This window comes from Juglans microcarpa x Juglans regia, chromosome 1S, assembly GCF_004785595.1.
Source record: "Juglans microcarpa x Juglans regia isolate MS1-56 chromosome 1S, Jm3101_v1.0, whole genome shotgun sequence".
Taxonomy (NCBI): Eukaryota; Viridiplantae; Streptophyta; class Magnoliopsida; order Fagales; family Juglandaceae; genus Juglans; species Juglans microcarpa x Juglans regia.
This window is the reverse complement of record NC_054595.1, coordinates 6,201,290-6,216,550: the sequence shown is the minus strand read 5'-3', so window position 1 is coordinate 6,216,550 and position 15,261 is coordinate 6,201,290. Positions and strand designations below refer to the sequence as shown.

At 39.5% G+C, this 15,261-nt stretch overlaps 1 protein-coding gene across 1 annotated transcript; it reads left to right on the top strand.

The window, feature by feature from the left end:
- The first annotated feature begins 819 nt into the window (after positions 1–819).
- Positions 820–14,555, top strand: LOC121247638 (abscisic acid receptor PYL3-like). Its single transcript, XM_041146031.1, has 3 exons — positions 820–1,167; positions 1,945–2,160; positions 13,788–14,555. Exons 1-3 carry the CDS (start codon positions 1,042–1,044, stop codon positions 14,001–14,003), a joined length of 558 nt encoding a protein of 185 aa, XP_041001965.1. The 5' UTR covers positions 820–1,041; the 3' UTR covers positions 14,004–14,555.
- The last annotated feature ends 706 nt before the right edge of the window (positions 14,556–15,261 follow it).

The following is a 15,261-nucleotide window of genomic DNA, read 5'->3' as shown; positions in this document are numbered from 1 at the left end:
TTTATAAGGAACAAGAAAAAAAATATATAATTTTATTTTTGTAAAAAAAAAAAATCATAAAAATAAGCCATGGGGAAGGGGTCGGGAATCGGGAATCCGGATCCCCACTTGTTTGGCTTTATCCAACCCACTTGCAGAATGAATTACCACACAACATAGAAGTGCGTGACCACAAAAAGCAACCAATCAGCTGTGACACTAAAGTCATGTTTTGTAAGTGAAGGAATATTTCATTTTTATTTATAAATATTTTATTATTATTTATTATTTATTATTATTATTTATAAATTATTTAAAATCATCTTAATATTTAAATATAACGTAAATAGATAATTAAAGAATAAAATAAGATTAAAATTTTATGAATAATAGTAAGATAGTTTATAAATAGTAGTGAGATAATTTGAGTTAAATATTTGTTAATTTTAGAAAAGAAAAAGAGAAAACATTGAATAAAAAAATATTATAAAGTTAAAATATTGTTAGAATATAATATTTTAATATTATTTTTATTTTAAAATTTGAAAATATTAAATTATTTTTATATTTTTTATTTGAAAAAGTTGTAATGATTAATTTAAAAAAATTGTAATGATTAATTTAAAAAAATTGTAATGATTAGTTAAAAATATTTTTTAAAATATTTTTAAAAAATAAGAGAATACAAATATATTAAATAAAAAAAATTAAAAAGAACAAATTGATTTGAGTGAACAAACTGACGTAATATAATTTTTCAATAAGAAAACAGGCCGCCACCTACCCAACAACAGATATATGTATAAAATAAAATAGAATAAAACATTGTGGGTGCATTCGAAGATTTTATAGACAAGCCTGCCAAGCTAAGACAAGCTAAAGTTTGTTTTGTTCTTTACACCACAAACCAAGACTCCCTCTGCGACCAAAACCAAAAGCATCACCCTTTGCTCATCTCTCTCTTTCTCGAACCCACTGCTAAATTCTGGGAGGTAAAATTTATTGAGGACTCTGAGAGAGAGAGAGAGAGAGAGAGAGAGAGAGATCGAGTCGAGTATTGAAATGAACGGTGGTGATGCGTGTGGCGCAATGGAGACGCCCTACATAGGGATGCACCACAGGCACGAGCCCAGGGAGAACCAGTGCACCTCAGTGCTTGTCAAGCACATCAAAGCGCCTGTTCACCTCGTAAGTTTAGTCTCAACTGTCCCATCAGATGTTCACCTTGGTTTCTTTTCGAAATGGATGCCGTTGATTATTGCATTATATGCCTCCCCACCTTCTGTTGTGAAGATTTTTACGGGGTTTTACTCTGTGGGTTGTTGAAGAACTGGGTAACTCATTTTGATTTTGAATGACTTTGCTTGGTGCCTTATTTGTCTTTTTTCTGATTTACTTCTTTGTTCATCTTCAATTCGGTTTCTCTATCTTTATATGCGGATGCTTTTTCAATTTGATTTTTGTCTTAAGTGGTTCAGATTTGTGCAAATTATTGTACATGATGGGTGATTTGCTTCCGGGTTTTCTCAAAACGTGAGTTTTTATTGTCAAATTAGAGGAATTTAAGGTGATTAGCTTACCTTTTAGGTAGTTTAAGATGCATGTGGAATATGGATGCAGAGTTTTTTTAGGAGATGTTTAAGGGTTGGAACATTTAAATATAAAAATATTTTATGTAATTTCTTACATTTTCAGCCCCTTGCTTGTGAAAAAGGTGAAGGAAAGGAAAAAGATTCAATATTGAAATATGTTAGACTTCGCATTAGTTTACACCTAAGGAAAACAAAGTCCACTCAACTAGGTTTATGCCATCAAGGATTCAAAATTCCGTTTCCTTTCCTTGCGGAAAGGATGGTTATTGACTTGTAGACAGATACTTAATTGAATAGGATAATTACCTTTTGACTTTTTGTGATTGTTGGTTATCAGCTTATTGAGCTGTTAATGAGACTTTTCTTACATCAGGTGTGGTCCCTAGTGAGGAGATTTGATCAGCCCCAGAAGTACAAGCCCTTTGTTAGCAGGTGCGAGGTGAATGGAGACTTTGCTATTGGCAGCGTCAGAGAAGTAAATGTTAAATCTGGGCTTCCTGCCACGACAAGCACTGAGAGGTTGGAACTTCTTGATGATGAGGAGCACATTCTTGGCATCAGAATTGTCGGTGGCGATCACAGGCTCAGGGTAGGTTCTTTTCAACATCTTATTTGTTATTTGCTTACAGTTTTTAGCTTTTTTCTTTGTGGGATTTTTATTTATTTTTTATTTTATCAGTAAAAAGATAGATATTATATATATGAATGAAAAAGGTATAGCCCTTGTACACAGGAAGTATACATAAGTGCTCCTAAGTACATTCTAAGAACGATAAATTAAAGACGAGAAATCCTGAATATTGTCCCCATGCAAAACAATAGTGGAAAACCAACACATTAGAGTGTGGAGAAAAAAATCAACTCGGTCATTGTGCGTTCCTTATCTTCAAAGCACCGCACATTCCTTTCCATCCAAATACACCACATAATGCACAACGGATTCATCTTCCACACTGCTGCCATTTGTTGACAGCCTTGCAACTTTGTCCAACGACCCAACAAATCCACCACCCTCATAGGCATAACCCAAGCAACATCAACCCTTTGAAAGATCTCATCCCACAACGCCCTTGTTACCTCACAGTGTAATAAGAGATGGTCCACGGATTTTCCATTCTTTTTACACATGTAGTACCAATCCACCAATACACAACCTCTCTTTCTCAAATTGTCCGTGGTCAATATCTTCCCAAGAGCAGCATTCCAAACAAAAAAAGCTACTTTAGAAGGCACACGAGCACTCCCAATATTCTTCCGTGGGAACGGAGTGTTGTCAAGATGTGTTGTCAGGATGCTATAATACACCTTAACTGTACATATCCTGTGATTATTAGACCTCCACTTCAAGCTATCTCGTTGTGCCATAGGAGTCTCCGTGGAATATAATAAGCTGAAAAAAACTGAGACACTAGGTAATTCCCAATCATGGAAATACCTATTAAACAAAATATTCCATTGGTGTGTACCATGAGAAAATAACCGCACATCCGCCACTGAGGCCTCCTTATTAGCTGCAATATGGTATAGAGCTGGAAAAACCCTTTCCAATGCCTGATCTCCACACCACACGTCTCGCCAAAATCTGATTTGATTGCCCTCACCAACTACAAAACAAATTTGATTTGCAAAGCATGGCCACTCCTTCCTTATACTTCCATAATCTCACACCATGCCCCCTCTCACTTCATTAGAGTACCAACCACCCAGCCCAATACCATATCTAGCATCAATAATATCCTTCTACAATGATGCCCCCTCCAAATGATATCTCCAAAGCCATTTCCTAGTAAAGTTTTATTAAAAAAAGTTACACACACCCAACCCCCCATTCACAACTGAGCCACATATAGTCTTCCAACTCACCAAATGAAATTTTTTCTCCTCCCCCATGCCTCCCCATAAGAACGCCCTAAAGAGTTTCTCCATTCTGTCCACCACCCCTACAGGCATAGGAAACAAAGATAAAAAACAAGTGGGGAGGTTAGTGTGAGTACTCTTGATAAGAGTGAGACGACCCCCTTTTGATAAATACACTCGTTTCCAGCCAGCCAACCTATTTTCTATCTTCTCCACTACCCTATCCCATATATCTCTATTCTTGAAAGTTGCTCCCAACGGAAGACCCAGATATTTCATTGGGAAAGAAGAAACCTTATAATCCAGAAGGCTTGCTAAACTGTAGATATTAGAGACCACACCCACATGAACCATCTCAGACTTGCCCAGATTCACCTTTAGCCCTGATACTGCTTCAAAGCAGAGTAACAGTGCTCGTAGAGTTTGGATCTGGCTTCTATTCGCTTCACAAGAAACTAACATATCATCTGCAAAAAGAAGGTGTGAGATGATAGTAGGACCACCAGAACCATTGTCCACCTGAAAGCCAGATAAAAACCCTCCCCCACCATCCGGCCCCAGCAATTTATCTTTAGCCATTCCAGATATGACCTTGTAAATCTCCTCTTCAACAAAAGGTCTCTCCAAAACACTCACACTCTGCAAGTCAATTGCCTCAAAGTTCAAGGCATCAAGCTTCAGCCTCCAAGGAAACGATTCTGTGAGGAGAGTCTCATAGTAATGTACTATATGGTTTTCTAGCTCGGGAGGAGAAGAAAACACCTGAGAACCTGATTGAAGTGACTCGATAGGATTATTACGCCGATATGTATTAGCCACTTTGTGAAAGAACTTTGTACCTATCACCTTCTTTCAGCCAAAGGGCCCTGGATTTCTGACGCCATGAAGTTTCCTCTGACAACAAAACTCTCTCCAAGTTTGCCATAACCATGTTCTTCCTCAATAACATCTCCTCTGAATTATCTCCCAAGAACTCTTTATCCTCCAGCTCTTGCAGCTCCCCCAATAGTGTAGATTTCTGATTGTCAATGTGACCAAAAACCTCCAAATTCCACTTCTTCAAATCTTGTTTCAGTGCCTTCAACTTACTTGCAAGAATGTAACTTGGAGTACCAATGAACTGATATGAAGACCACCAAGCACGCACCATCTCTACAAATCCATCCGCTGCTAGCCACATGTTTTCAAACTTGAAATACCGGCGCCCCCTGTGAATACCTCCCACAATCCAAAAGGATAGGAAAATGATTAGAACTGACTCGAGCTAGTCGTTTCTGACTAACTTCCAAATATTGAACTTCCCACGCAGGAGATACAAGGAATCTATCCAATCTCTACCACACCTGTCCATTTGACCAAGTGTATTCACCCCCTACTAAGGGGAGATCCATGAGGTCAAGATCAAAGATGAACTCGCGGAATTCTTCCATGGCCAGAGAATTCTGACAATGCCCTGAACGCTCACTAGGAAAGTGAATAGTATTAAAATCGCCCCCCATACACCACGACACATCCCATAATGAGTATAGACCCGCCAACTCCTCTCACAACATTCTCCTATCCTTATCCATGTTAGGACCATATGAGCCTACAAATGCCCATTCCCAACCATCAACCACATTTTTAAATCTAGTTGCGACCGAGAATTCTCCGATACACTCCTTGATCGACTCAACAACTCTTTTGTCCCACATAAGTAACACTCCACCTGAGGCTCCCAAAGAAGCCAAATAAGTCCATCCCACATACGAGCAACCCTATACACTTCACACAATTTTCCTATTAATGAAACACATATTTGTTTCTTGAAAACACACCACATCACCCTTCCACATCCGCAATAATGATTTGATACGGAGGTGTTTATTGCTATCATTAAGCCCCCGTACATTCCATGATATAATCTTAGGCTTCATAAGAAACTATATTGCCCCTCCCTTTCGATCTGTCCCTTCCACCACTCCCTTCTTTCACATCATAATTAATGGAACAAGTTAGCCTTTTAAGCTTCCTATCCCGCTTTGTGGCTGACTTCTAATGACTAGCCTCAAGTGCTATAAGAAGAGTCTTGAATTATTCTTCGTAACCTCCAAACGAAATCCCAATGACATCTTGAATTTCCTCTACCTTCTTAAACATCCAATTTGACGAACAACTCTCATAAGTAGAGCTGGGAGGAAGTGTACACAAAGGGGTTAGGATGGCCCCCTCCTCACTTGTGCTGACGGGAGAAAATAAAGCCAGTTCTGATCCACTCATTGAATCTGACTCCCCACTGGAAGAAACAAGACCCATCGGAGACCCCAATGATGAAAAGCCATGTTCCGAAATGACTGACTGCACCGGATTCACCACTGGGTCTCCATCCACCACGCACGGCCTTGTCTGTGTATTTTACAGCAATAACCCACAAGGCAGCGACATGAACTCTACCAAAAACCCAGCCTATGCCGTCGGTAACTCCACAGGAGCAACCGCTGCTCCTTTGACCACCACTCCCAGCTGAGACTGAGTGCTCTCCAACAAAAACCCAGCTGATGGCGATGGGAAAACAGCCCTCGAAATGACCAGATCATCTGTTACCTCACCGTTGTCCCTATCTTCCCGTCGAAATGGCCCTACCAGTACACCATGTTGGTCGACCGCCGCAGGTGGTTCTTTCTGTGCTGGTGTGGGAGTCGGTGAGGCGCTTATCGACACCACCAGAGGTCGACTCGGGCCAATAAGCACATTGCCCGAAATCTCGGGCATCGCCCAATTCTTCTGTTTCCAGCCTTGTTTTGGGCCTAAGGCCTGGCCCACACTAGGGCCCATGCCAGAGCCCATCACGGGCTTCCCCTTTCTAGAGCCCAACTTATGGCCTGAAATACAGCCCAAACCCCTCCCCTCTCCTTCACGGCCCAACCCCAACTACAGCACCTCCTTCCCCTTAACACTACATTTCAGCCGGAGAATTTCATCCAATAAAAACCCAACTTTTTCCTCCATATTACTCAACACCCCTAATATACTTTCCTCATTTGACCCTAACCATACGTTGCCAACTACCCCACAATTTTGCACGATCTCTGTACTGGCCACGACTGGCACCACAACACTCACATCTCGCGACTGAACCTTTTGTGCTTGAAGCACCTCACTGTACGACCGTGAATCACTTGCTATTGACAATGGAGCACCACCTTTTTGCCTGATCGGCTTCAAGTTTCCCGCCTGGAAAGCACTAGGTGCTCTGTTTCTCACCTTCGAAACAGAGGAAGAGAAAGGAGGATTGAGCTCCTTCACTGTATCTCCAAAATTTCTCCACCCCTCCCCTTCCTTCCTTCCGGCACAACAATCAGACCTCTTCTCTTTTCATGCCCAAACTCCGAGAGGACAATAAAACTACTATAATAATTACTTCCCGTCCGTACCATCAACACCATATTTCCTTTTCTACGAGTTCTCAGGAACTCTGCAGAACCCAGTGATGCTGCACATTCCTTCACCATAGAGCCCAACCACGCCCACGTTTCATGATTCAAAGAGATGTATTTCACCACGCGACGACTGCTCTCTGTGATTCTCCACCACCTTTCATTCTCCTTTTTGAACTCAAAAACCTTTTGATCAATAACAACCTCCATGCACAGTCCCATCAAGACCAACCAATACGGTACCCAGACTGGACTAAAACTCAAAACAGAGAAGGAACTGTTGCATTAACGCACCAGTACCAATGAAACAAGAAAGAAAAAGAAAAAAACCAACGAAAACAGGAAGTGTACAAATATACGATGACCGCATATATTTAAGTTTTTTCATTAATAAATCAATCATATTTATCTATTCTCATAGTATGTACTGAATTCTCCCGGTGCTTCAGAATGTATCTTGGATGACAACTTATAATCTCATCTATAATATGTTTTCAAATATTAGGCTTCTGGATCTCTCTCTCTCTCTCTCTCTGTGTGTGATGGCTGTCTGGTGATTCAGCCGATGCTATATCTCTTTCTTTCTTATTTTTAGTTTTACTGGTCTCTCCCAGTCTCGTTTTATTTATTTTCAACTATAATGTGAGAGAAATGTGGTGTATCTAGAACATGTATTCAATAGGGTTTCTCTTGTATACCTGGGTTGCATCCCTTTGCACTTTTTAAGGAGATACATTACCTATAAAAAAAAGAGTAATGAGTTTTTTGAGTTGCTTTAGTTGAATGTGTTTTGAGTTCTCTTTGGAGGTAGGGATTTCGGTTTTGAACCATCATTGGAAGAAATAGAGGGATAGTGAGGTTAGTGTGATGTGCATGGTGGCTGGAAGAAACTGTGGAAGTGATGTTGCAGGCGGAGAATCAGTCGTAATATGTGAAATAATCTTTTGTTGGAAACAAATTTTATATCACCCAGTGAAGCTCCAATGCTCATGGCCAAAATCTAGCAATCACAAAGTATGGAGGTGGCGACTAGAGAGGTTATATTGTGATACCAAAAGGCTTTAAGGTACAAGGGTAAGGAAATTTCCTTATGGGGCAGCACAAAGTTTTTAGGCCCTTTCTCTCAGCTCAAAGTATTATGCCTAAACAGAAAAAATCATTTCTCTCAGTAGGTTACTCAATTGAATGGTAATTGTAACTCAAGGATAGGTCTTTGTAAGTCATATGCAACAACAGTCTCAGAGTAGAGGACTGTAGTGCACTTGACAAAGTGCACATCACAGATTTTCAAAGGAGGCAAATTTGAATTGCAAAGAGGCATTGGATTGGTTGTGACCTGGTTGACATGCAAAACTGGCAGAAGCTATAGAAGCCTGCAATTCTTGTTGGAACTACTTGACTGGAGAGAGAATATGAGGTGCCCTCTGTGTATTGATGAGTCAATTGGATAATATAAGGGAGCAAATGACACTGCTATAAAGTGTGGAACTTGTCACGAGCAGACCCACATTCCAGCCTATGTGGAATTTCAAGGCCTCACTTTGTGCCTAATCAGCCTTCTTTGAGTTGGAATGAAGCCCAAACTGCTTGAGATTAGTATGCCAAAGGCACAATAGATGAAGGGAAAGGGTGATGAGTGACAAAGGAAAAGGACTGATGGTTGCGTGACCCTTCCAGGCTTTTGAAAAGGGTTGTCGGAGTCCCCGCCTAACTTTGCTGGTTCTAAACTAAAAGAATCTGTGGTTTTGACTCAGACCCCTCTTCAATTGAGAGCTAAGAGACACATTGGTTCAGAGGCTCAGAATAGGAGTCTTGTAGCTGATCTGCATGAAGCTTGGGATTTCAGTGTGCTTGCTAGGGTTTAGGGGATTCTAAATTTGGTTGTGCATTGGGTGGGTGGTGTCAAATAAGGTAAATTTGCAGCCTGTAACAGCCTCTTCTTCTCATTGTGGGGAGGGAATTAACACCATGGCCGAAGTAAAAGCTTTCTTAGATGGTTTAATTCTTTGTTGGAAGCTACTATTTAGGGATGTGAAGCTTGGCTTCATAGAAGAGGGTGTGTGCCACGGAGTTCAAGAGAGGCATGGGATCTGATCTTATTGTTAATCCCGACATTAATTGCTTAAAAGGAGCATATATTTAGAGATATTAATCTGGTTGCCGATGCATTGGCCAAAGTCGGTGCTTATGGTGCTAGTACGAAATATTTTTCTTGGCTTGATTTTCCAATAGACGTGAAAGGCTTTACTAGCAATTGATAGAGCAGGTTTACCTTGTTTGGGATGTAAATGATTGTATTGTATTGTGTGGAGAGTGTTTTTTTTTTTTTTTTTTTTTTTTTTTTTTTCCGTTGGTTGAGTTGTAGTGTATTTTCTTACAGATAAATGCAATAATCTTTTTCATAAAGAAGGTTCATAGGCCAAATGAGGATAAACATTTTTTTTTTATAAGTAAATGATTGTATTAAAGAATAGGCATAGTCCAAAGTACACAAGATGGTATACAAAGAGAAAACACCTATCTAGGAAGAAGAAGAGGAAACAAGAAATTCAGCCAAGTTTAAGCCATTAAAGTCTATAGCTATGGACCATACAAACAACATCCTAACAAAAAAAGATCTAAGATCCTCAAAAGATCTCTCCTTGTCTTCGAATGTCCTGTTATTTCGTTCTTGCCATAAACACCATAGAATACAAATAGGGACCATTTTCCACACCACTTTGATTTGTGATAAACCTCCTATAGTGGTCCAGCAAGCCAGGAGTGCCCCCACTATGGCGGGCATAACCCAAGCTATCTCTACCCTGTTGAACACCTCAGCCCATAATGCTCTAGCAACATCACAATGCAATAGAAGATGATCCACCGTTTCACCACTCTTCTTACACATGCAGCACCAATCTAATATGATCACCCCACGTCTTCGCAGATTATCCGTCGTCAAGATCTTTCCCAATGAAGCTATCCATGCAAAAAAGGTTGCTTTGGGAGGCGCCTTATTCTGCCAGATCCTTTTCCATGGAAACTGAATGTTCTGGGCCTGTGTGAGAGACCTATAGAATGAGCGAACTGAAAATATGCCTTTACCATCCGGTACCCACCACAACTTGTCATTTCCTTGGATGCTCGGTTTCACAGAATACAACAATTGAAAGAACTCTTCAATGCTACCAACTTCCCAGTCTTGAACCGTCCTACTAAAAACAATGTTCCACTGTACTAGATCTCCAGTTAACACCATAAAGTCCGCCACTGAAGCTTCTTTCTGACATGCAATCTTGAAAACTGAGGGGAATAAATCTTTGAGTCTATTGTTTCCACACCATACATCACTCCAGAATTTTATTCTAGAACCATCTCCTAGCACTACTCTAGTGTGACGAACAACCACCTCCCATCCCCTACTGATGTACTTCCAAGTCCCCAATCCGTGGGGCCCATTTACCTCTCTACTACACCAAACCCCCCACACGCTTCCATATTTGTGGTCAATTACTGATTTCCATAGGGCTTCCAGTTCCGTGTTATAGCGCCACAACCATTTTTCAAGTAATGCCCTATTGAAAATCTTTAAGTCTAATACCCAGCCCTCCCATGGGAAGCGGGGAACATACCTTACTCCAATTGACAAGGTGGAATTTAAATTCGGTCTCCATGCCACTCCAAAGGAATTCCCTAAACAGTTTCTCAATTCGGGTCGCCACACTTGATGGAATTGGGAAAAGAGATAGAAAATAAGTTGGTAGATTAGAGAGAGTACTTTTGATTAAAGTGATCCTACCCCCTTTTGACAAGTACAATCTTTTCCACCCAGCCAATCTACGTTCAATCCTCTCGATCACCGTATCCCATATTGTTGCAGTCCTTGGGGCAGCCCCCACTGGTAGGCCCAGGTATTTCAAAGGTAGGGCAGCCACCTTGCATCCTAGAGTGTTAGCCGGTTGTCTGATATTACGGACATTACCAACTGGTACTAATTCTGATTTTTCAAGGTTTACTTTCAGCCCCGATGCCGCTTCAAAGCAAAGTAAGAGTGCCCTCAGTGTCCGCAATTGGTTTTGTTCTGCCTCACAAAATATAAGTGTATCATCTGCAAATAACAAGTGAGAGATGTTAATAATACCTCTAGAGGGGTCCCCCACTGAGAAACCAGTCATGAAGCCATTGCTAACCAACGCCGAGAGGCTTCAATGACCAATCTATTAGAGTTTTCTAGTGCCTCCCTTTAATGGAATGTTAGTTTTTTTAGAGCAGCTTATGATTGAGAGGTTGATGCCTTGCAGAGTTCTTCAATCTCTTTTACTCTACTAGATTATGTCTTGGAGGTGCATATAAGATTCTTTGGACCCTTTCCTAGAAAGGGAAGTTGGCTGTTCGGTTTTTCTATAAGGTGCTCATGATATATAGTAACTCTTCTCTTGGAGGAGTGTTTGGCGGACTTAAGCGCTTCTAAGAGCAGCCTTTTATTTTGGACAGCCTTCTTAGTGAAGATCCACCATGGATACTGTAAGGAAAATTCATATCATTGTAACAAATTGGTGCTTTGTTGCGGAAAGAGTGGAGAATCTATAGACCATCTTTTACTCCATTGTGAGATAGCCAGCGCCTCGTGGAATGAATTTTTCAATTGATTTGTTTTGGATTATGTGATGCCTAGAAGAATAGTAGACCTTTTTCCAATTGGAGAGTATTATATGGCAACCTGCAAATTGCAGCAATGTTGAAGATGATACCTATCTTCTAGTTTGGCAGTAGATGAATGATAGAAATTTTAAAGATTGTTTGCCGAGGGCCTGTGCACCCTTGGGATTAGTCGGGATGCTGTTCCCGGACATCTGCGCCAATAAAAAATAGAAATTTTAAAGACTGTGAGCAGATGATGGAGGTGGTTAAAACTTTCTTTTTCATTACTCTGTTCCTTTGGGCAGCTTCTTTAGATTCTAAGGGGCTGAGTTTTCTTTATTTTCTTGTCGCCTTTTCTATTTATAGTTAAGGCTTCTCTTAAATACTTCTTTTGTACCTTTTTTATGACAAGGAATCCGAAGACTGCAAACGCAGCATGCCGTTTACCCGGTTAAACCTGAACCAGTGTAATGTGTCCCCATCACAAGGATCGGCTAAATTGTGGCTTTTCACCAATGGGATGTGGATTCCACAATTTGTTTGCACTCAAGGGTCAAACCTTAGACTTGCAGGGAGCATACCACCAAGACCAAGGCCTTACCGCTTGAGCAAACCCCTAGGGGTTACATCTTTTGTACTTGGGTCGCGTCTTTTGTTTTTTCTAAATGCACACTTGTCAGATAGATATTTATTTTTTTTATAGGTACACTTGCTGGATAGATATCTGGCGATAATCATTCAAAACGTGTAAGCTTGACTGCCTAGAACTTAGAGTATGAACTCGTGTAGATCAATAACTGAATTCACAAATGAGGATTGATAAATGGCATAATATCCCATGGTATTCTGCGACTTGTGAACACATTATGCCATTGGAAGTAACTGAAAAACTGTTTGATGAACAACCTACTAGTGAAAAAAATAGCCACAATGACTGATTACTGACAATAGAAAATCGATGAATATCATACTGGCTTTTGCTACTTGATAATGCCTCTCTGTTTTCTTTGCCATAACTTTTGAACCCATATGAAATTTGCTGAGCTATTCTTCTTTGCAAAATTGCAATTTGGTTTTGAATAATTGTTAGATGGCAGACCATGTTGGGTATGCAACCATGTCATCGCTTATCAGCTTACAGGTCCAGTTAGTATAAGCTTGGAGATCTCTTGGCCTAGTTTTATTTCACTGAGTGAATTATGCCATATATCTCAAAATACTAAAAGTGAAGAAAGGCAAAAAAATATCTACCATTGTGAATTTGATCTGGATGGGTTGCATCTATTGGGTATTTTTGAAAGTACGTTAATTTTGCTTCCTGCAATGGATTAAGGTTACCCACTAGAAGGCGGCTTCTTTTGATGAGTTAATTTACTTATAGCCATTGTTTGGTAGTATAGTTTGGTTATGGTCGATAAAGCACATGGGAGCTGAGATGTGTTGCCATCCTTTTAATGCATTCTTGATCCTTTCTCCATGATTTTGAACACTAATAATATATGAGAAGTTCAGAAAATTGTGACATCTAAACTTTGTTGAGATTTATTCCCAAAGAGACGCTACTTAACTCTTTAGTAGATTTGGCTGCCGACTTTCAGATATTCTATTACATAATTTTGTGAGCTTAGGCTGTGTTGTTAGGTTGAAAATACTTTTTGTGAAAACGTTGTCACCTTTTCATTTGTTTGGCAGGAACAGAAAATTGAAGTTAACAATAGCCGTTTGGTTGGTCAACAGGAAAATTAAGTCTCGGGGGTGTAAAATAGGTTATCCCTCTCAAGAGGCAAAAACTGTTTTCCAAACTGCTCTCCCCCTCTCCCACATCCAAATCTTTGAGCGGGCTTGTCCAAACCAGTTTTGTGGTGGTTTACAAATAGAGATTGGGTGGTGGTAGTTTGTAAATAATATGCATCCCAACCAGTGCCTGAAAACATTTTGAAACATTTTTCAGTCTCCACTAAAGAGTGAAGAGCCAATGATTTTCTCTGAAATTATTTTCAAATGAAACTAATTTTCTATGTTGCTATAAGCTCTGCTAATCTTACCCCAATCTCATTGCTTTTAACTCAAGGGAGGAGACTGTTCTAGTTTTAAAAGAGCAGTATAAGAGGGATGTATGAACAATACTATAATGGCAGTGTATAGACAAACAGAGCAGAAGGCCATGAGTACCTGCCATTATACAAGATGTAGACTTGGATTCTCTGATAAGGGTATTAAATTGATTGCTTATTTTCATTCACTACATGGAAACAAAAACTCTCATGCTGCAGTAGTTATGCTTCAACTAAGAGCTTAAAATTGTTCGTTAAATTTGCAGAACTATTCGTCAGTCATTACAGTTCATCCAGAGGTTATTGATGGAAGGCCAGGGACACTGGTAATTGAGTCATTTATGGTGGATGTGCCTGATGGGAACACTAAGGATGAGACGTGTTACTTTGTCCAGGCTTTAATCATGTGCAATCTCAAATCCTTGGCTGAAGTCTCAGAGAGGATGGCTGTTCAGGACCGAACCGAACCTATCAACTATTAGTGCATCTGAGGATGGGGTAGATGTGTGCGACTACATTTACACGGTTGGAGGGTTTTGATACTGATGCGGTCTAGAGATTGGCAGGAGCTATCCTTCCATTTTCTCAGAAGTTTTGGATTCAGTGCTGGCTGTTGCTTTTCCATCTCACAGGGGCCATCTCAGTCTCTTTTCCTTCTGCTTTTTCTTGTTTGTTTGTTGGGTTTCTCCTCTTTCAATGTCCAAAGATGAGGACCATATGCTTTTTCTAGGTCTCAGTGGATGGATGTGGGAAAGTTTCTTTGTGCTGTTATATTTCTTTTTTGCATGGTGGTACTTAATTATTACTATGGTTATCTGTACCTAATAATGTAGTAAAGTGGTGCAGCGGACCTGGGTTTATCTTGTTTTACTTACAGTGTCGAGGTGAAGGGAAGATTGAGGAGAGAACCTTGTGTGTAGCACTTTTTCTTTTGTGCTGTATATGCTTTGTATTTGTAATAGATTATCGTAAATTTCATTGATGCTGTATTTCAGTGTCTGTAGATGAAAATAATATGTAATTTATCTATCTATCGATACCTTTGTTTTGGGCTTTATAGAAGTATCTTTATAGAAAGTTTTTAATTGGTTTGGAAACAGTCAGTATAACTATACTATTGCTTCAAAGCAACGTTGGCGAGTTGAGATAAAAGTTAAATGTTGAAAAAAATATTATTAGAATATTATTATTATTTGGAGATATGAAAAAGTTGAATTGTTTATTGTATTTTATGTGAGAATTTGTAAAAATTGTAATGATGAGATGAGATGAGATGAGATGGGTTGAGATTGTTTTTCAATCCAATCTGAGCCTTAAGTGTATGTTGGTTGAGAGTATTTTTCAATCCAAACTGAGCTTTAAGGTACAACATACATGAGAAGATTGTAGGTTATGGATTGACATTCTCAAAGGACTGGTTTGGTTTGACAAAACCAAAACAATATATATGCGCTTTGTTTGTCGACCTTCTCGATCCCAAGTTTAATATTTTGGAAAATTGGATATTTTTTAACCGACCCGTATTCTATCACGATTTTATTTTCATGTTTTTATTGCCATATTTTTTGTTTTTTTTTTCGAGTTTATTTTCTATTGCTGCCTTTCAGGTTTTACATTTTGGATACATATACATGCTTAAAAATTAACTCAGAATAGGAGAAAAAGAGAAATATTAGTAGTTTTGGTATAATACTAGTGCTACATGTACTTACAGTTTTACTTACAAGACTCATTTTGTTA